This window comes from Vombatus ursinus, unplaced genomic scaffold, assembly GCF_900497805.2.
Source record: "Vombatus ursinus unplaced genomic scaffold, bare-nosed wombat genome assembly UNPS02014786.1, whole genome shotgun sequence".
Lineage (NCBI taxonomy): Eukaryota > Metazoa > Chordata > Mammalia > Diprotodontia > Vombatidae > Vombatus > Vombatus ursinus.
In genome coordinates this window covers 10,455,636-10,478,174 of record NW_020954564.1, presented here as the reverse complement: position 1 = coordinate 10,478,174, position 22,539 = coordinate 10,455,636, and the positions used below count along the sequence as shown (strand labels likewise).

General features: G+C 40.7%; 1 protein-coding gene across 1 annotated transcript in view; it reads right to left on the bottom strand.

The window, feature by feature from the left end:
* LOC114046985 (disabled homolog 2-interacting protein-like) overlaps nt 1-22,539 on the bottom strand; it is a 64,050-nt gene that overhangs the window by 17,038 nt on the left and 24,473 nt on the right. The window contains exon 2 of the mRNA XM_027867628.1: nt 17,694-17,797. Coding sequence (XP_027723429.1) covers nt 17,694-17,797 — 104 coding nt within the window. The remainder of the gene's footprint in view (nt 1-17,693; nt 17,798-22,539) is intronic.

Sequence of the window (22,539 nt, the reverse complement as noted above, 5' to 3'; positions counted from 1 at the left end):
AGATTCCTACACTTAATGGGAGATTGGATTAGATGACCTTTGAAGTCCTTCCAATGCTGTGATTCTGTGTTTATTTGTGAAGGTAAAACAATGGTTTTCTGGCCTTATCACCAGTCACGTGAGGCAGACACGAAGGAGAGCTGCAGTGTTGCCTGAAAAGGGATGTGTTTATCAAGTGGTTGAGGTAGGCCTGTTTTGTCAGAACTTCTCCATACCTGCTTCTAAACCTCCTGGTTAATAAAGCTTTGGTTTAAAGGAGTTTGAACAACTCTCAGAATGGCACCTCCTAATGCCCTCTCCCAGGGTTTGGTGACAAGGAAACGAAAGCCTACTGACTGCACAGTATACCCTTGGCATAGTGGGGAGGGGAAGGGAGATGGACAGATGTAGAATTATCTTTTAACTGCATTCATACAGATGTGCACAGCATGGGGTGGGAAGAGGGCAGGGGGAGTATTTGCTGACTTTACTCCTAAAGATGGTAATTCCCCTCTTCAGCAGGAGTGGAGAGGGGAGAGAAGGCAGATGGACTGGTGTGGTATTGTCTTCTGACTTTTATACAGATGTGCACAGTGGAATTGGGGGGAAGGGGAATCAGGAGTATCTGCTGACTGCACTCTTAAAGGTATACACCTGTGTGTGTGTGTGTGTGTGTGTGTGTGTGTATACATACACATACATAAACACATATACATCTGTCCAGAGGGGGACAGATATAGTATTATACTTTGAATTCAGTCAAACAGATGTGAACCTCTTCACAGAAGGAGAACAGGAGAATATCTGCTGACTCTACTCATATATAAGTATATCTTTGTATAGCTGTGGAAAGGAGAGGGTCAGTAAGAGGATGGTGAAAAAGAGTAGTATCTACTTAATGCACTCAGACAATAGTACCTATCTTGGTAGGGAGGTGGGGTAGTTAGGTTTGAGGTTATATTCTGACTTCATTCATAGTGACGTACAACTCTGCAATGATGGGGGGAAGTGTAGGAGAGAAGCAAGAAGATGCTGGTTTTACTCATACAGATATTTACTTCTGCATAATAGAGGCAGGGAAGAGTATCTCTGACTGCATTCATGCATATGTACACTACTACATGGGTGGCAGCAAGAGACAGGCAGATGTTGGATTATCTGTGTGATAGATAAAAGGAAGATTGATCTTGGTTCTAGAATTTACTAGACATGTGGACTTCTCTCTAAGCTTCAGTTTCCTCATCTATAAAACTGTGATGTTAATACTTTTGGAGGATATTCAGAGTTGCTATGAGAATTGTAAGGAAAGTGCTTTATAAATTAAAACAAGATATGGAATATCATTATTCTGCCTGTATTCACACACGTACCTTTGTATATGAAAGTAGGGAATGAGAAGGGGAAGGAAGGAAAGCTACATAGCTAAATCCATACAAGTCATACTCCCCACCCCACCCCCCATCCCCCCCAACCCCTGCCATCTGAGGAGTACATGGGGTCCAATGGGAGCAAGTTCACTATGTGGACAGAGAAACATCTAAGAGAGCAGGAAGAGGAATTGATGGGGCCATAACACTGCAGTGAAACCTATCCACTTTTTATACTCTTTAGACACTGATATACACCTGAAGACAGATGGTAAATGACTTTTGAGAAAAATCCTAGTGTTAAAGGTGAGACAGGGAAGCCAGTGGAGCTGGGCATGAAGGAAGGAAGCACAGCACTATGGAAAGAACTGGCCTTAAGAGTCAGGGGACATGGATTTGAGTCTTAGTTCTGAAATTTAAACTAGCTTTGGAACCAAAGAACAAGTTACTTACTTTTTTTGAGACTCAGTTTCCTTATTTGCAGAAAAAGAGTTAGAGTAAGAGAGAAGTTCTTAACTTTTTCTTTTTTGTATCATGGATCCCTTTTCACAATATTTTTAAATGAATAAAATTCATAGGATTACAAAGAAAATCAATATAGTTGTCAAAAATTTTTTTTAAAAGTTCATGAATCCCAGGTTAAGAACTCCTAGAATAGATGATTCCTAACATCCCTCATTATTATCTTCTACTTTTGGACCCCTGTGGAATCTCCACCATCTGAGAGAAGACCTTCCTACTCAACAATATCCATTCCAGTTGACTAAAATCCCTTTCAACTCTAACATTCAATGTTCTTTCATTCTACACTATCTAGATTCCATATAAGTCTAATAATTTATACTCCATATTTGGTTCTTTGGCTAACAAAAGAGAATATAGTATGAACCCTGTATATCTCACACAGATGTTGTAAGGATCAATGAGAAAATGAATGTGGAAAGTGCTTTGTAACCACAGAGTGCTAAATAAGTCTTATCTACTACTACTATTACCATGGGCAGCTGAGGGGCACAGTGGCTAGAGTACCAGGATTGGAGTCAGAAAGATTCATCTTCCTGAGTTCAAATACAACCTCAGACACTTACTAGCTGTGCGACCTTGGGCAAGTCACTTACCCTTATTTGCCTCAGTTTCCTCATCTGTAAAATGAGCTAGAGGAAGAAATGGCAAATCACTCCAGTATCTCTGCCAAGATAATCCCAAATGGAGTCATGAAGAATCAGACATGACTAAAATGACTGAACAACAACAACAACAAGAAGTACTACTACTACTACTACTACTACTACTACTACTACTACTACTACCACCATTATTTTTGGAAAGGAATGAAGGAATCTCCATAGGGACACCACAAATATATATCTCTATCTATACATACATACAGATAGATATCTATACATATATAGATACATGGATATATTTCCTCAGTCCTAGGTGATTGGGGTCCAAATCCTTGGTTGTGGTTCCAAATGGGCAAAGCTGTGAATCAGAGAAATTTGGCTACAGTAACTCGTAACTCCTTAGTCCCTTCCAGTCTCCCCAAGAGTGCTGGTCTTCTGTCCTGAGTCTTCTCCCATGTGTAAAGGGACCTGATAGGTTCATTCACACTTAGATGTATATGCATGTGTTGGGAAGGAGAAGCACTAAAACTGGTCATCTTGCAAGAGTGAGGAACCTAATAAGAGCAATGCTTGACCCAAAAGAATGGCTTGCTAACAACAGGATTTTAGCTAGCCCTGGGAAAGATACTATTGGATAAGGAACATTCTGTCAAATTGGGCAGGAGGATTTAGGATTCTAGAGTTATTAGTTTGGTGCCCTAGGTTCTAATTCAAGCTGGGTTATAATACAATGGGCAAATCACTTCCCCCTGATATCTGCAACATGGTATTTCAGATATAGAAAAGAGATGAAAGAATTCATACGCTCATGATATCTAAAAGTCAGAAGGAACCTCAGAACTCACTGGTCCAACCCATTCTGGATCATTCAGATACCCTTTGAAGACTTGCAGGGAAGGCGTGGTCTCACTACGTCTCAATGCAGCTCACTGCCCTTTTGGACAATGTATCACTAAGATGTATCATTTGGTATTATTGGAATGTTCCTTTCAATACTGAACAGAGATCTAATCTTTGTTATTTCTCCCCAGTTCAGGCCACAGAGAGTACATTTGCTCCCTCTTCCACATTACAGCCCTTCATGTACCTGAAGATAACAGTCATGACTGACTCCCTTCTCCAGTCTTTTTTTCGCCAGGCTCACCATCCCCAGTTCCTTCAACCAATCCTCATTTAGCATGGTCTCCAATTCCTTCCTCATCCTGGTCATTCTCTTTTGGATGTGCTATAACTGGTCAGTGTCCTTAATAAAAATATGACACCCTGGGGCAGCTAGGTGGCACAGTGGATAGAGCACTGGCCCTGAAGTCAGGAGGATCTGAGTTCAAATCTGGCCTCAGACCAAACACTTGACACTTACTAGCTGTGTGACCCTGGGCAAGTCATTTAACTCCAATTGCCAAAAAAAAAAAAAAATATGACACCCATAAATAGATGTTATTGCAGGTCCTGTGAGACTATCACCACCCCTTCTTTTCATTTTTTGGACTTTAGACTTTCATTAATGCAGCATAAGATTGAATGGAAGAGCAGAATGGTGTACACCATAGAGATCTGGCCTAAGTCAGGGGACCCAAGTTAAACTTCTTCCTCTGACAAACTGGTAATTTGACGCTGGGTAAATTGTTTAACCTCTTGATTCCCAGGCAACTCTCTAAGGCTGCATTCCCTACACCAATGAAATTACACATCCGAGAGGAGAGAGAGAGGTAGATTGCATTAGCTTTTGGGGGGGGGGAATGCAAATGTGTTTATTTGGAGTTTATATCCAAATGCCCAAATGACTTCCCTAATTCCTAGGTAAAGAGTCTTTAGAACTTGTTTAAATTCAGAGGTTGGGGAATGAGGAGGAGGAATAAAAACAGAAGAAGAGATGGTAAATTTCTCTCTAATCCTACGACTGTTGGCCCTTGGATGCCTAGAATAAATCCCCTGAGGCTTCAGGTACAGAACTAGGCTGGGGCCTGGCATACCCACTTGGAGAAAACCGGATCCCAGGTGGCCAACAGCCCTAAGTGGCCCAGAGAAGCATCATCAAGAAGCCCTCCGCATAAAAGTCCAACCAACAGAGCTTGATCTTTGCATTATTCCACCACTTTATATTGGTAGCATTTTAGGGTTTATGAAGTCCTTCCCCTTCTATTAGCTCCCTGATTCTCTCAATACTTCTATGAGGGATGCTGGACAGGAAAAAGGAAGAACACAGAATATAGCTGCCCTTGGTTCAAGTTATTTGGCTCAGAAAAAAAAAAAAACTACATCCCTGAATACTGAAGGAGCTGGCAGATGTGATTGCTGAGCCACTGTCATTGATCCTTGAAAGATCATGGACAGTGGGAAAGCTACCACAGAACTGAAAAAGGGCAAATGTCCCAATTTTTTTTTTAATAAAGAGAAGAGAATAGAGCTAACAAACTATAGGTCAATAAGCTTGGCCCTGGAATTCCTAGCAAAATTCTAGAACATTACTAAAGCCACCTGGCTTTAAATTACCAAACCACTCGATATAATGGACAGAGTCAGAAAGTCATAGGTTTGAATCCCACTTCCAGTACTTATTAGCTAGCGGTGAACAAGGTCATATCACCTAATATCTCTGAGCCTTGATTTCCTCACGTATAAAGATGGGATAAAAATAGCTAGGGTACATACCTCATGAGGGTGTCAAATGAGATAATTTATATAAAGTACTTTGAAAACTCTAAAGCATTGTATAAATGTCAGTTGTTATTATCATCATCATTGTCTAGAAAAGGAAAAGGGGATGAGCCAGCATGGTTTCATCAAGAACAGGTCATGTCAGACTAACCTTATTTCCTTCTTTGACAGGGTTACTAAATTGAAGAGGAATGGTGTGGATTTAGTTTACCTACATTTTGAGTAAAGCATTTCATAAAGTCTCTTGACTTTTTCTGGTGGAAAAAAAGGGAGAGATATACTCTAAATAATAATACAATTAGATGGATTTGAAGGAGTTGAAGAGATGTGGGTAAGATAATGGAACAATTAGGTAGATTAGAAACTTGTTGAATGGCCAGACTCAACGTCATTAATGGTTCAATGTCAACTTGAAAGGAGGTCTACAGTGTAGTGTCCCAGGGATTGAATTCATCATCGTGTACTGTTTAACATTTTTATTAATGACTTAGATAAAGGCACAAGTGGTATGCTTATCAAATTTTCAGAAGACACAAAGATGAAAGGGATAGCTAATATACTGGATGACAGTCAGAGTTCAAAAAATTCTTGACAAAATAGAACATGGAACTGAATCAAATAAGAATAAATGTAACATGAGCAAATATAAAGTCTTACATTTTGTTTTACAAAACAATTTCATGAGTACAAGACGAAGATGCTAGAAATGTAAGCAAGGCCAGAAAGCAGTTCATCTGAAAAATAACGAAGGTTCCCTCTTAACCTCTCTGCAGCCTTTGCCACTGTTAATTATCCACTTCTTTTTGATACTCTCTTCTTTCTAGGTCTTTCCTGATTCTCCTCCTACCTGTCTGGCCATTCCTTCTCAGTCTCCTTTGTTGGATTTTCATCCAGGTCATACCCACTCACCAAGGATGTCCCCCAGGGCTCTGTCCTGGGCCCTCTTCTTTTCTCCCTCTATACTATTTCACTTAATGATTTAGTCCACTCCAGTGGATTTAGTTAGCATCTTTATGCTAGTGATTCTCGAATCTACTTATCTAGGCCTAATCTCTCTCCTATCTCTCTATCTATCTATCTATCCATCTATCTATCTCCTAACCTATCCTATCTCTTCTAACCATCTATCTATCTCCGCCTGTCTACTGGACATCTCAAACGGGATGTCACATAGTTATCTTAAACTCAATATGTCTAAAATTGAAGTCATTATCTTTCCCCCTAAACCCTCCCCTCATTTAACCTTCTCTAATATTGTTGAGGGAACCACCATACTCCCAGTCACCCAGGCTCACAGCCTATGCTATTAAATTCAACTCCTCACTCTCTCTCACTGCCCCCCTTTCCAATGTGTTGTCAAGGCCTGTCAATTGCTCCTTCATAATGTTTCTCACATATACCCCATTCTCTTCTCTCAGACTGCTGTCACCCTAATGCAGACCATCATCTCATTCACAGACTACTGCAATAGCCTCCTGGTCAGTCCGCCTGCTACAAGTCTCTCCTCACTCCCATCCATCCTCCATTCAGCTGTCAAAATGATCTTACAGTACAAGTCTGATCATGTCACCCCCTACTCAATAAACTGTAATGGCTCTCTATTACTTCCAGGATCAAATACAAAATCCTCTGTTTGGCATTCAAAGCCCTTTATGACCTTCCCCTTTCTCTCCTTCCCCAATTCCATTTTTTGTAAAACATACTCATCTTTATCTACTCTGCAATCCAAGCACACTGGTCTCCTTGTTGTTCTACCCACAAGATCCTCAGACTCCAGGTATTTTCACTGGCTATACCCCATGTATGGAATGCTCTCCCTCCTCATTTCTGCCTCTGAGTTTCTTTGGTTTCCTTCAAATCCCAGCTAAAAAGCCACCTTGTACAGGAAGGCTTTCCTGATCCCCCTTAATATTTTACCACTGTTGATTATCTCCAGTTTATCACATACACATATACACACACACACACACACACACACATGCATGCACGCGCATGTGTGTATAGTGTATATATGCATGTTTGAATGTATGCATATTTGTATACGTATATATATATGTATATATGTAATATGTGTGTATCTATATTTATATCTTGTTTATACATAGTTGTTTGCATGTTGACTCCTCTATTAAACTGTGAGCTTCTTGAGAGCAGGGACTGTCTTTTGCCTTTCTTTCTATCCCCAGCACTTAGCACAGTGCCTGGTACACAGAAGGTACTTAATTAATATTTATTGACTAAATGACTTCTAACTCCGAGATTCTCTGATTTTGATTTACTTTCCCACTTTATAGATGAGGAAACTGAGACATGGAGATGTTAAGTCAGTCACTGGCAGTCTATAAACACCAGAGACCATGTGTTCTTAAACTTTGTAACTTTCCTCAGACCAAGATCAACATTCTGTATACAGCAGGTGCTTAATAAATGTTAGAAAATTTAACTGAAGAGTCACAGATTATTAAGAGGTGGAAAGAACTTCAGAAAACAATGTTTCACGTAAGAGCTAGAAGAATCTTTATAGATCATATAGTACAGCCTTATCACATTAGGGATCACTCAAAGTTACACTAGAAATCATTGGCAAAACCAGAACCAAATCACCTCTGCCTTCCGAACAGCAGACCACGGGAAATAAAAAGTAAGTCAGAAAAAAATGTTGAGTCCCTACTATCTGTCTGTGCTAGCCATGCCAGCTTCATATAAGACCAGCACATAATCAATGTCACCGTCCCTCCATCGTCCTCTCCACCATCACCTTCTCTTCCAGCTGTCAAAAACAGTCATGCTTCAGCCATGAGTTGCCACTTGACTCCTCAGATAAATTCTTCCTGGAATTTACATGTAATTTCTTACTACCACTTACAATCCCTTTCTAGATTGGACTGTGGCTGACAGTTTAATGATCATGGCTTGCTGTTTATCTATCATCTGTGATAATGCTCTTATTCTCCTTAAAATCCATTCTCAGGAAAAGCAATGCTTTCTTAGAGGCAGGCAGAGACCCAAATGATAGTAATTTTCCTCTTGGGTCTGAACGGTTTAGTAAACAATTACTTTTCAATTAAAGGCAGGGTGTTTGGTGGGAAGGAGAGTGAGTATCCGGTGCCTTCTCACTCAACCCTAATGGTAAAGAGGAATGTTCACCAAAGAAATCAAGGCCATTAGAGTGCAATTTTCATGGCTGAGTTCATAAGCAAAGGCATTTCAAGCTACCTGCAACATTCTGAGTATCGTACTAGCAGTAAAAAAAATCAGGAAATTCTTTTACATACAATCCCCAATCTTTTCTCCTCTAACCTTCTTGCACAGTCTGGGTTGTCCTGGGCATCTGTGGTATGGGATCATGAAAGACTTCCCCAACAGTTTGTGGGTTGGAGACTATCCCCCCACCTTCAGCTAAAGACAAAAGCTATCTATGTCTTCTATATGAATGAATAGAGACATTAAAGACTAGCAGAGCTGGAAGGACCCCAAAATACAGAATGCTTGAATGTGAAACAAAATTTTAAAGCTAGAAGGAGACAGAGATCATCTAGTCCAACTCCTACATAGTATAGGTAGGAAACTGAGGCCCACAGAGACAAAATGATAGAGCCAAAGTCATTCAGCTACTTGGAAGCAGAGGCAGAACCATAACCCTGGTGTCCAGATTCTAGTCCAGTATTCTCTTCATCTCTTCCTTTCTTTTTGCTACCTCTTTTGCAACTGCTGACTTGTTCTTGACCACAGATAAGACTATCTGAGACAGAACAATAAGTGAAAGAAAAATGACAGGAAAGTATGGCAAAGGAAAAGCACCATTAGCTGAATCAAGTCAGTCACCGACTAAATTCTGTTCATGGGATCAAGAGTTTGGAGCCGGAAAGAATCACAGGACATAAGATGACATCAGAGCCGGAAAAAACTTTGGAACAGCACATTGAATCTCTAAGGTCTGTTCCAGTCACAATGGTCCAAGTGATCTGGAAACCGATCCAAACAGAGGAAACAACTTACCCAAAGTCACACAGATAAACACAAATAGCAGAGCCAGAATTCAAAACCAGGCCTTTTTATTCCAACTGAATGCTCTATTCATTGTATTTTACAACCTCTCAAGGCAAGATTCATAGAATTACAGGACATTAGTGAAACATTCTGCTATAATAATTAGCTCATTTTAAGTCTTGAGGTGATAACATGGCCCCTAAGAACACTTAGTTCCCTTCTTTGGGGCTTTGGGGAGTTTGTTTTAGATGAAAACTTCTGAATTCAGCCACAATTGCTAGGAATCTCTAGTTGGAAAAAATGTCTAACCCTTAGGCAAAGGTTGGGCTCTCTGCTGAACCTTACACTTATTTCTATCATTTTGTAGTCAGGACAAAATTCAATTTACTAGAAAACAAACAACCTCCTTCAGACTGAGTCTTCCTCTCTTAGTTGCCTATAGAGCCAATGACTTTCCTCAGTATCTCTCTTCACTGCCCCGGCTCAGTCCTCCCTTAGCTCCACATTTGCTTTAACCTTTAGAATCCATATATTCAAAATCTCTTCTCCTCCCTCCCCTCATTTCTGAGATAGCTCCTCCCTTGGATACAATTGCTTAGGGTAGGACCCAGCCTCTTGCACAATGGCTTCATTCGATTTGAGGAAGTAGATAGGTCCTGTTCACACGTGCTTCTGACTATTAGATTCAATCAAAAAGTGTTCTTCCTAGTTAGACACCAGAGGTTAACGGGAGGTTTCAACACCATCCTTATATTAGCAGTGTCTCTCTTATGAACTTCAGTCTCCTCACCTGTGAGGTGAGAGGATTAAACTATATGATCTCTAAGAGTCTGTGATCACTGAATTCTAAAAGGACACAATGCCTTAACTCAAAGGGGTGGCAGCCTTGAGATAATATAGAAGATGGACAGGTAGAGGAGGGAAATTATTGGACGGGTTACCTGCCGTGGAGCCCACACAAGGCTCTTCTGTATGCATAGTAGTTGCTAGGCTCCAGTTCTATTATATCAAGCCGATCTAGGTGACTGCTGCATCCAGCTGCCTTCTCGGCACCAGTCGCTTGGAAAGCACTGGCCAATAGATGGCAGTACCCTAATGAGATGGGAATGGAATCATAAGAGTTTTGCCCGGGGTCTGAAACCACCTTACAAATTCCCTCGGAGCCTCAGAGAGACATTGCTGGCGATAGGATATTCCAGTGTAACATGTCCAATGGAACTTTCTAATTTTAAAGTCTTTTTCTCCTCCTGTTTATATTTTTACTTTTTCTAGGGCTGAGTCCAGAAATTGCTGTTCTCTCTATTGAGGGACAGGGAGGAGGGAGAAGAAAAGCATGGAATAATGGGAAGAATCTGAGAGATCCTAGTTTGAGACCTTTCTTTCTCCAGTCCTTCTTAACTCTTCTATAAAACAAGGAGGTTGGATCAGTTAGTTGTTCTCTAGAAGCCTTTCTGATTCTAACAGAATATAGAACATAAAATACAGAATGTTCTAAAGTTCATTTCTGCTCAAATATTTTATGTTGTAAGGTCCCTTCCTGCTGTAACATTCTAAGGTCCCTTCCTAGCTCTAATAATCTATGTTCTTGTGTATCTTACAGCTTTAACATTTTCTGTTCAAAAGTCCCTTTTAGTTCTGACACATTTAACTCTATGACACTCATACTGGGTGACATACTGAGGGAAAAAAAAGAAAACTTTCTAGCCCAGGCTCAACAAATGGTCCAGGAAAATTAAATTTTTTCAAAAGCTCAGGCAGAAAGAGGAAGAAATTCAGAATCTCTCTCCTTGTCAATTTCTCCTTTGCTTCCCATCCTAGGCATTGGACAAACCAAGTCTGAGTCCCAAAGACAAGTCAGTTCTATGCAGAGTACATTTAGTGCCTAGCACATAGAAAACACTTGATAAATGCTTACTGATGGACTAACTTCAACAGCTTATATTATGTACCTACTGTGTGCAAACACTAACTAGGTGCTAGAGATACAAGGACAAAAACAAAGCAATTTCTGCCTTCAAAAGGAACTTGTATCTACCAAGAGAATTTAATACATAAACAAGGAAATAAAGAGTATATACAAAGTAATTACAAGAGGAAGAAAGTACTAAAAACTCCAGGAATTAGGAAAGACTTAATGTATGAGGAGGTGCCACTTTACCTGAGTTTTGAAGGATCCAAGGGACCCTATAATGCAGGGAAGGAATGTATTCTAGGCATGGGGAGGGGGTCAGTTTTGCAAAAGCACGGAGAATCCATGAGAGATGGAGAGTCAAGTAAAGGGAACAGATAACAGCTGTCCTTTTTGACTGGGATGGAGGATACAAAAAGAAGAAGAATATGAAATAATACCTGAAAAATAGGTGGGATCCAAATGTTGGGTGGGGGTGGGGGGATGGGAGACTTTAAATTCCAGGCTAAGAATTTTTTTTAAATGTTATCCTAGAGGCAATAAGGAAACATTGAAGATTTCTGAGTACTGGGAAGTTTATAGTCCAGGTAAAATCATGAGACTGCCTCAGAGTCTCAGGTTCCTTATGTGTCAAATGGGGATAATTATCCTTCCCCTGACCTTTTCACAGGATGTGCTTTAAAAAAAAATCAGTGAGCTAGTGGATGCCAAAATGCTTTCTAAAGTATTAAAGTCTAACTCCACATAAGGGATTGCTACTAATTACTATTAGTCCAATTATAAGATTAAGCAGCATAGAAAGCAGTTTCTGCCATGGAATCCTAATTCCTAAAACAAGATTTATCAATACTACTCATATCTTACCTTTCTGACACTATGTCTGCTCCTCTATAGAGCAAAAAATAGCCCTGAGACCTAATTTTAGACAGCCCTTCAAATATGATTCTCTAGCTTTAAACTTTCTGTGAAGGAATCAGGTTGGATCAATGAGCTGTCTAATTTCAAAGCTTCTCAATCACTTCTGCCTCCCAGACCTCCCCTCTGCAGCTCCTTCCCCACCACCTGCCCCCCAAACCCACTAGGCTCAACTTGTCTGAAAACCAGCTAAAAAAAGGGTAAAGACGGTGAAAGGAAAGGGGGCAGGTGGCAACAGCCTGTCTCCATATCTCACACTCTGCTACTATAGGCCAATTTAGAATCACAGAATATTACAGCCAAGGGGAACATCAGAACATAAAATTTTAGTGCATAGAATATAGAATGTTCAGAGCTAGAAGGAACCTTAGACTAGAGAATGTTAGAATAAGTGATCTTTAAATATACAAAGTGGCTCCCTACTGTTTGCCTGACATTCAAGGAGTTACCCTACCTTTCATATGGTACCTTAAGTCATTTTCATAGAGAAACATCAAACTGAACTATTCTCTGTCCCTCCCTTGACAGGTACACTGCATTCTTCCACTTTTGTATCTTTACTTCTCCTGTTTCCTATGCATGCCCTTCCCTTCTTTACTTGGTGAATTCCTACCCAGTCTTAAAAGCCTAACTCAAATGCTATCTCCATCCCTGGCTGGCTTCCCCTACAAAACCCAGGAATGACCTCCTGAACTTCTCCATTAAACCTTACCTAACACTTTATTCTGCATCTCTTTAACGGTTTTATCTTACATTGTATATTCTAATTATCTGTGTTTGTGCCTTAAATTTCCTACTAAACTATAAGCTTCAAGAGGGCAGGAATATGTCTTACCTCAACTTTGTATCTCTCCCCCATACTCACCCATGCTTAAGCCCAAGAGTGTTTAATGTTTGAAAGGAGTAAAGATAGAATAGACATGAAAACAAAGAACATTAGACCACAGATTCAGAAAGTCAGAACTGGAAAGAACCATATATCACAGAATAGTAGAGAGAGAAAAGAAATTTATACACACACACACACACACATATACTTATATACAGAGAGAGAGAGACAGACAGACAGACAGACAGAGACAAGAGACAGAGAGAGAGAGAGCTGAAAGGCCACCTTTAGAGAATATCTGATCTGCTTTGCTCAGATTCCAGGCAAAGAAATGGAAGTCTAGAAAAGTAAAATAAACTTCTTGAGATCACAGAGTTATTGCTAGAGCTGAGATCAGAACCTTGGATTCCTGATTGTCAGAGTAGTGATGTCACCAATTCCTCCCTAACATCTGAACCAATAAAAGAAGTTAAGGATGACAGTACACTAACCAACCAGGTTGCCCCTAGGATACCAGAGATGCTCATCTATGGGTCACCAGATCCTAAGGACTGGGTAAACCATGAAACAGAACATTATAACCATGTCATTAGCTAGAGGACTAGGTCAAAATCATCATTCTGTTCAATTCAATAAGCATTTATTAAGTGCTTATCATGTGTAAGGCATTGTGCAAAGAAATGGAAATGGGAGACAGAATAAGAGATACAGGGAAAAGGAAGTTGATCAGTTTGGCTGGAATATAGAATGCATGAAGAAAAATCATATAAAACCAGTCTGGAAATGACAAGTTGGAGCTAGCTTGTGAAGGGCTCAGTGCCACTTCCAAGACACTGGTGTCATTGCTCACACATTACAAAGACAGTCAAAAGCTCCAGGAAGGCTTCACAATGGAAATTCTTGACAGCAGCCTACCTGACCCCAACAAGTTCCTTCTCCCAAAATGGATATCCTACCCTACTTTGACCATGATAGGCATGTTCCTTGCTAAAGACCTGCAGGTTCTCCTGTGAAAAATCAGAGGACAGAATAGTATGTTTAGAGATGGACAGGACTTCCTCTTAGTTCAGTCCTGGCCTTATGACCTTGGACCTTCAGGTACAGGAGTCTCCCATTCTAAAGAAAATAGATTAACCAATAACACCCTATACTTGCAAAGTGCTTCAGATACCCTAACTGATTTGATCATCATCCTGTTACTACCAAAACTTAGGGTGTAGTAGAGAGAGTGCTGGATTTATTCAGGAAGACCTAGATTCAAATCCTGCCTTGGCTATTTATTAGTTGTGAGACCCTAAACATAATCACTTAAACCAACTCTCAATTTCTCCACATATAAAAGTTGGGATAATAGCATCTGTTGTTGTTGAGTCATTTTCAGTCGTGTCCAACTCTTTGTGACCCCATTTGGGGTTTTCTTGGCAAAGATACTGGAGTGGTTTGTCATTTCCTTCTCCAGCTCATTTTACAGATGAGGAAACTGAGGCAAAGAGAGTTAAGTGACTTGCTCAAGATCACACTATTAGTAAATGTCTGAGGTCAGATTTTAACTCAGAAAGAGGAATCTTCCTGACTCCAGGCCCAGCACTGTATCCATTATGCCACCTACCTATCCTATAATAGCATCTACCTCACAGGATTATACTGATGAACAAGAGAGATAAGGCATATAAAGCACTTTATAAACCTTGAGTGCTATACAGGGTGTCCCAAAAATCTTAGAGCAGTTTTAAGCTTTAATTAGTACAGTTTTCAGTTTAGTTCAATATTAAGCTATTAAAGCTTAATATAGGTTATTTAAAATAACAAAGCTTAAAGCTACAATAAGACTTTTGGGACAGCCTGTATAAATGTGAGGCATCATCATTATCATCATCACCACCACCACCACCACCATTTCTAGTAGTAAAAACATATTCCTTCTTGCTCCTCATATTCCTTCTTGCCCAAGAATAAAAAAGGTGGTGCTGGCTATATTTTTCCTGTTCAATGGGAACATCTTTTCCTGCTAGGATGGAGGCAGCAATAAAAGTCTCTTATACGAACAAAAATAAAATTCTCTGGGGCTGAGTAGACAGAAGAGGGAGAGAATACCTCATAGTATGGGCCCAAAGACAAAATGAACCTCATTCCAATCATAATGATAACCGATTACATTTGGTACAGTTTACAAAGCTCTCTCCCACTCATCATTTCACTTGAGATTCACAAAGTCCAATGCAACATGGGTAGTGAAAATATTATTTCCTCTTTTTCTTCTTTCTCATTTAACCATTCTAGCTAGCTTCAGTTTCCTCATCTGCAAAATGGGTTTAATATTAGCATGTTTCTGACAGGTTTGTTATAAAGATCAAATGAGATAATATATGTAAATCACTTTGTCAATTTTAAAGTGCTATATAAATCCTAGCAATTACTAATGATTATTCACATACCTCCCTACCCTCCTTCTTCCAACAACTTTGCAGAAATGGGAGGTCCACTGCTGGGTAATGATACATAGATTTTCAGACTTTCTTTGATACATTGATCAGTTTTGCTAATAGCTTTTTGTTCCCCTTTTTTTTTCTTTTAAGAAAATTATTTGTTATATGGACTAGCTTTCTGGCAAGGGTGAGTAAGAGGAAAACAATGGAAATGTATGTTATGTGAAAACAAAACATATTAATAAAATTTTATTTTTAAAAGATAGTCTTAGAGGCCTCTCTGCCTCATACTCTAAAACCTTCAATTAACATCTAAGTCTTTGGAGAGCAGCAAATGCAATATTCACATTTCACAGATGGGGAAACAAAGTCCCAAAGAAAGCAAATTACTCAAATTTTTTTTTCTTTAAGAAAACTACAGTAGTTTGCTTCTCTGCAACTAAATCTGAATGGAACAAAGCCAGATCATTACAGACTCTGGATCATGTTACTTCTGTCCTCCAGCAAAGAAGCACCCTTCCCCAATCCCCCTAAAACCTCTTACTTCTCTCCTCCCCTACTCAACACTGGGTAGGGAGGAGGGAGTGGAATATCACAGTGCAGAAGAGACAAGATTATTGACCAAGGGTGAATTGGTACAAATTGGGCCTGTGGGATGGCTTTCACAGAGCTTTGGTGAAAGGTAGCTGGCCTGGGAATTCCAGGTTGCTCTAGGAACTCTGTGTATAGGTAGCAGAATTCTGGAAGGATTAAAGACAATATCTTCCCACTGGCCACAAACAAATGAACATTTCCTTGCTTATCAGTAAGTCGTTTGGGGACAGAATTTCTAGGCCTATTGCCATCCCATTGCCCAGCCTGTTGAGCTGGTATTACCAGTTAGTTTGATGAGGCTAAGAAATCTCATCAACTCAGGGTATGCCTTACCATGGTAACTTTACAGAGAAGTATTATGGGATAGGAGAAAGGGTACAAGACTCAGACTCAGGAGACCTGGGTTTGAATCCCATTTCTGTTGCTTTAGTATCTGTGTGATCCTTGGCAAATCACTTAACTGCTCGGGGCCTCAGTTTCTGGCTCTGTAAGGTTGCCATGATTTTGTGGCCCTGAGATGATCTTTCAAAGCACTTTCATAAGCCACACAAAAGCCTTGTGTAGTAAGAAGGGGAGGGATGATTGTGCGCTGGAAGGTCCTAAATCACAGTGGTGAAACTCAAACCCAGGTCTTCTGACTCCAAGTCCAGTGCTCTTTTTGAAAGAGAGTGAGATCAGGAAATGAGGGAGTAAAAGGAAAAATACTATGCTGTTAGTTGGGATGCTGGGGGCCATGATCCACCATTGACTTTTGTTGGGTGACTTTGAAGAAGACACAAAATTGGTTTCTTCACTGGTAAAATTAGGATAGTAATTCTTGCCCTCCCTATCTCGCTGGGTTGATATGAGGATGAAGTGAGATGACAGATGGGAAAGCCAGAACTACCATACAAATGCAAGGTGGGAGAGTCATACTGTGTCAGTGCTAGAAATGCCAAACAGAGAAATTATCTCAGACTTGTAGCTAAGGATGTCTCCCTTCCCAGCCTCCTTGAGGGAAAATCCATGTCTCCCTTAGGTTTAGTCCCAAGGTCCAGACTTCAAAACTTTTGTTCCTGGTAGATTTTGGCTCTGTTTTTGTCCTTGAAGGGCACATCGGGATGTGGTGAAAGGGCTCTATTTTTTTTTTTGAATGGAGGTGAATCAAGATCCCTGCGTCCCCCAAAGTTCCTTCTTGAGAACTCTCTGCCAATGACAAAAGCCAAATAGAGAAGACTAAGGAAGAGGCAGTTATAACCACAGAACATAATTACTGAAAAAGATCTTGGAACATAGAATACTAGGCAGACTATGAAAGCCCAGAGCATAAAATGCTAGAACAGACTATGCCAGAGCTGTAAGGGACCTTAAGAGAACATCAAATTCAACACCTTCACTTAGCAGAGGAGGGGGTCCCCTCTGCTCTTTCTGGCTACATCTTTTCATAGAACAAATCTTCCCATAGTGAGCCCATTTCTTTAACTGTAAACACCAGATCCAGAGTGAGTGATACTGCATATTGCTTTTCACAAATGAGCTTCAGGGGTTCAACTAGCCTAGAATATATAAACATTTGAAAATCCAACCTGTTCACTTTTCTTTCCTTGCCATCTTTGGAGTACAGATCAGGATAGACCCCCCAGAGTCTATTGGGTCTGGAGACCAGGCTATGGGGCTCAGTGTCCAGGGAGTAGCCCCTATTGTCCCCAGCTCTGACAGCAGGCCCATTGCCTGCTGAGAGTTTTTTTTTTTCCTCTTTTTTTTTTTTCCTCTTTACTTCACTGCCAGTAGGACTTGGGGCTCTGCTCTGGGGAAACAATTGAATGGATACCTAGATGAAGAGAGGCCAGAAAAATTCCCTGTTATGTAAACTTCCACAAAGAGGTCCTGCAGGGACTGCAGTCACACAAAGATAGTTACCGTTACTCGGAACGGTGTCGTAGCTGAAGGCTCCATGCTGGGGCTCCTATCCGAGAGGTTGCTGGGCATGGTGCGCCGCTGCCCCGACCTTTCTTGGGGCGACTCTGAAAACAGAAAGTGAAAAATTAAGTGTAAACACAATGTAAAGAAGGCAACTTGATATAATGGAAAAGAACACTGAATGGACAAAGGGTCAGAGGACCTGGATTGGAATCCTAGCTTTGCCTCTTATACACCTGTGTAACCTCAAACTTCATGAGCCTAATTTCTCATCTATAAAATGGGGATGATAATCTCCTGGGGGCAAGTAGCTTTCCTCTGCGAGCCTGTTTCCCCTTCTCCCCTTACTAGCTGTGTGATTCTGGGCAAGTTACTTAGCATTTCTCAGGCTCAGTTGCCTCATCTGTAAAACAGGGATGAAAATAGCACCTACCTCACAGGGTTGTGTGAGGATCAAATGAGGTAAGATGAAAGTCTTTTGCAAACCTTAAAGCACTATATCATTGTTAGCTATTATCTCTGAATCTGACTCGATGGGATGGCCAGAAGCAGCATGGAGTAGGGGAAAGTGCATAGAACTAAAAGTTCAGATGTCCACCACTAAACCTGAGCAAGTGGCTTCCTCTCAACAGGCTTCAATTTCCTTTTCTGTAAAATAATGATAATAACATTAGCACCACTTACCTCATAGGGCTGTCATGAGGAATAGATGAGTTAACATACCTAGGAGCACTCTGGAAGGCACCATCATAATCAAAAACCAACTCACATTTATAGAATCCTTTAAGGCTTACCAAACACTTTCCCCACAATGATCCTGTGACCTCCATGATACAAGTTAGATTCCACTTGCTCAGACCATTGAATTTAAGACTTTAAAGAAGGTGTCTTAAAGGACACTTAGTCCATATAGTTTTACATATGCAGGCTCCTGGAGGTGAATCACCTTGTTCAGGAACACCCAGGGAATAAATGACAGGAGCAATATTTGAATCCAAGTGTTTTAACTCTAAATCTGGTGCACCTTCCACTACATCATCCTGTATAATTATCTTTATTTTACAGATGAGGAAACTGAGCTTCAGAAATTTCCCATGACTTGCCCAAGGTCACACAACAGAGCAAGGATTTGAATTCAGTTCCTCTAGACCATTCCCTGTACTTCTGTCTTGCACTACATAATTTTTTCTCATACCTAGCTTGTAATTTCATCAAAATGGGGAACTCTAGGTGAGGAACTCCTTCTGGCAATGCAGATTGGACACTTTTCTAAGACTTAGAGTCTGAAGAGAGCTACCTGGGACAATGAGAGGTCAAATGACTTGTCCCGGTGACCCAGCCAGAATGTGGCAGAGGTAAGGTTCGAACTCAGGGGTTTCTGACTCCAAAGCCTGTCCTCCACCCACTTCTTCCCACTGTAGAAATATAAGTGATCTTCATAGCACTAAAGACTTTAAGCCTGACTGGAAGAAAAAGACAAAGGAGACTATTTCCTCCACCCAGACAGAAACACACAAAAACACACACAAGTATATCCAATCACCACATTACTCTGACAGAAGCTTTTTCAAGAGCCTGAGACAGGTTTATTTTGGGAGCTTTCCACACTTCTCGGTCTAATCTCCTGGAACCTGCCTGATGTGGGACTCTAATGACTGCAAAACAGCTGAGCCTGAGGTTCCAGTTCATAACAGTAACCCACATTTCTCTCTTGCTTTGCAGTTTACAAGGCACCTTCCTCTCAACTACCCTGTAAAAGATAGGAAGTATAATCATCATTATACCCATGTTAATGGATGAGGAAACTGAGTCCAGGTTGATTCACAGTCTGGTCTTCTTTGACCAGAATTTGCCCCATTTTTCCACATTCCTTTCCAGATCTCATCAATGATTCCTGAAGTTGAAGACTGAAAAGATTAATAATTACATGAACTTTCATTGATACAACATTTTAAGAATTATGAAGCACTTTCTAGGCAACAATCCTATGATGTAGGTAGTACTGGTATTACTCCCATTTTACAAGTAAGGAAACTGAGGTTAAGAAACACAAAATAGCATTTTCAAAATCACACACTAAATTGATAGTACAGTATCAGAACCACAATTCAAACCCAGGGCTCTCCTGGTTCCAGGTCTAGTACTCTTATCATGATGCCTGTGGTTGTAACAGATGTTTTAAGGAGGTAAAAGCCACTGTCAGCAAAGATTTCTTTCCAGGGGATAAACAGGATGAATGAATGAACTGAGTTGTGGCAGGAGGGAATTACCTGAGGCCCAGCCCTGTGGGCTGTGGGGAACAGATGGCACTTCATGGCAAGGCTAACAAGTCCCAGGTCACCTGTGTGGTCAAACCACCAAATGCCCCTGTCTCTAAAAAACTCACCCACAGTTCTAGTGTGCCCTGAAACCGAGTGAGGTCAATCACAAGTGGCAACAATTGTTACTGAGGGCCAGGAGGCCATAAGTGATAAAACCATTGGACCTGGAATCAGAGAACCTAGTTCCAAATTTTGTCTCAAATACTTATTAACTATGTGAATGTGAGCAGGTTACTTAACCTAAGAGGCTTTTGTTTTCCCATTCATAAAAAAAAAAAAGACAATACCTTCAGGACCTACTTCATAAGCTAAAATAAGGTAATCTATATAAAGTGCTTGACCTTGGGCAAGTGATTTTACTTCTGCATATCTCAGTCTCCTCATTTGTATAACTGAGGGCTGGGAAGAGTTGGGCTAGATAATCTCTGAGGTCCTATTCAGCTCTAAAGACTATAATACAGTAATATCTCACCTATGTCAACTTGAGGCTGTTGGGGTGCCATGAGAGAGTCAGAGTTTGGATTTCCAGGTACTACTCTTCTCCTATCCCATAACCTTTTCCTCAGTCTGTACAAAATGACCCTCCCACCCCAACCATTCCCCAATTGCAGCTATAGTGATACCTCTTAGGGTATTCTAGAGGGTAGACCCATTATTCCAGATATGAGGTATGTGTTTTCCTACATGACAAACCTTAAGACCTTTCCCCTTGGCCTTTTTGGTGCCACTTGTAATGCAGGTTTAACCAAGGACATCAACTTGTCCTGCATCGTCCATCTTTCTCCCTTAGCATTCAATTCAAATCAATTTAATAAACCATTTACTAAATCCAAAAATCCAAGATATACGCGCCCTCTGATATACTCTTCCAGTGTCTCAGTGTGGCTTGGAGGTAACGCTGGGTTCTTTCAGACTATGCCAGTCTAGTACAAAGACCTACTTTGGAAGCAGGTCCTTCCAAGCTATAAGGGCTTCATATATAGTCCTAGCAATGGGCAGGGTTTGCTTGTCAAATGAAGACCAGCCTAAGTGATCTTAAGCCTGCTTCCACAGGGTTCATGAACTCTTGGGGTCACAGTAAGTCATGAAGACCATCCACAAAGACACAAAGCGACTATAATCTACACTAGTGGGGAGAAGACCCACAATGAAATTAACCACCATCACAGGTCCTTATTACCCCTATAAAAGACTAATTGATCTTCCTTCCTCAAGTCTGTCTCCTCCACATGACTGCCAAAAGAATATTTCTGATGTACAGATCTGACCATGTCAACTCCTCCCCTCCATATTACCACCCCACCTCCCATCACTCAAAAAACTCCAGTGACTCCCTATTGTCTGAAGGATCAAATACAAACTCTTCTGTTTAGCATTTAAAGGGTTTCACAATCTGGTTCCAACCTGGATCCAGGCTTATTACAAATTCCTGACTAGAGCTAGCTGTCTTTCACAGAGCATTGAAACATTCAGATCGGATCAGATCTGGTCAGTCAGCCAGTCAACAAGCTTACTATAGACCAGGCACTTTGCTAAGCACTCAGGATATAAAAAAATGCAAAAACAGCCCCTGTCCTGATATATACTGAGGTTATATCTGAGAGGAAGATACTGCAGCTGAGGGAATGAACAGGTTTCCTACACAAAGTGGGACTGGAGCTGAGGCTTGAAACAAGCCAGGGAATCTAAGGTGGAGATAAAGAAGGACAATACTTCAGACACGGGAAACAGTTGTAAAGGCATGGAGATGAGAGATGAGAATATTGTGCTTGAGGAACAGCAAGCAGGGCAGTGTAGGTAGCTCATTGTGTGCAGGGAGGGGAATAAAAGGTAAGCATACTAGAAAGGTAGGAAGGAGTCAGGTGATAAATAAGTTTAAATGCCAAGCAGAGGAGTTTCTATTTGATCCTCCCTCCCATGGAGCTTCTGCCTGGTAAAAATCCCCAGAATGTGATTAATCACTTAGAAGAGCCACAAACTTTCCAGATCTCTGAATGATGACATGGATGACCTAGAAACAAGCGAAGCCCCTGTCTTGACAAGAGGATTAAGAGAATCTTCCCAGATAAATCCGAGTCGTGGTAGTCACATCATCCCTATGATCCAATATGTCCAGATTAGCCCAGATAGGGCAGAGAGACAACAGTTTCAAATCAATGCCTACTGGCTTTCCCTTGGCAAAACACCAACTCTCACCCTATAAGCTGGGAAACTTGGATCATTCCAAGGATCCAGGTTCATATTGGTGTCTGCCCTCCTTCTAACAATGCCCACTATAATCACAAAATCTCAGAACAGACCTGGAAAGTCATTTAGTCCAATCCATACTTCAATCAATCAATCAAGCATTTAGTAAACAATTACTACATGGCAGGCACTATGACAAGCACTGGAGAAACAAAGAAAAACAAAAACACAAACATCATTCTTGCCTCAAGAAGTTTACATACTAATGGGGGAGAAACAATGTAAATTCAAAGATACATATAAGACATATGCTAAGCAGAAGGAAAGTGACTTAGAGC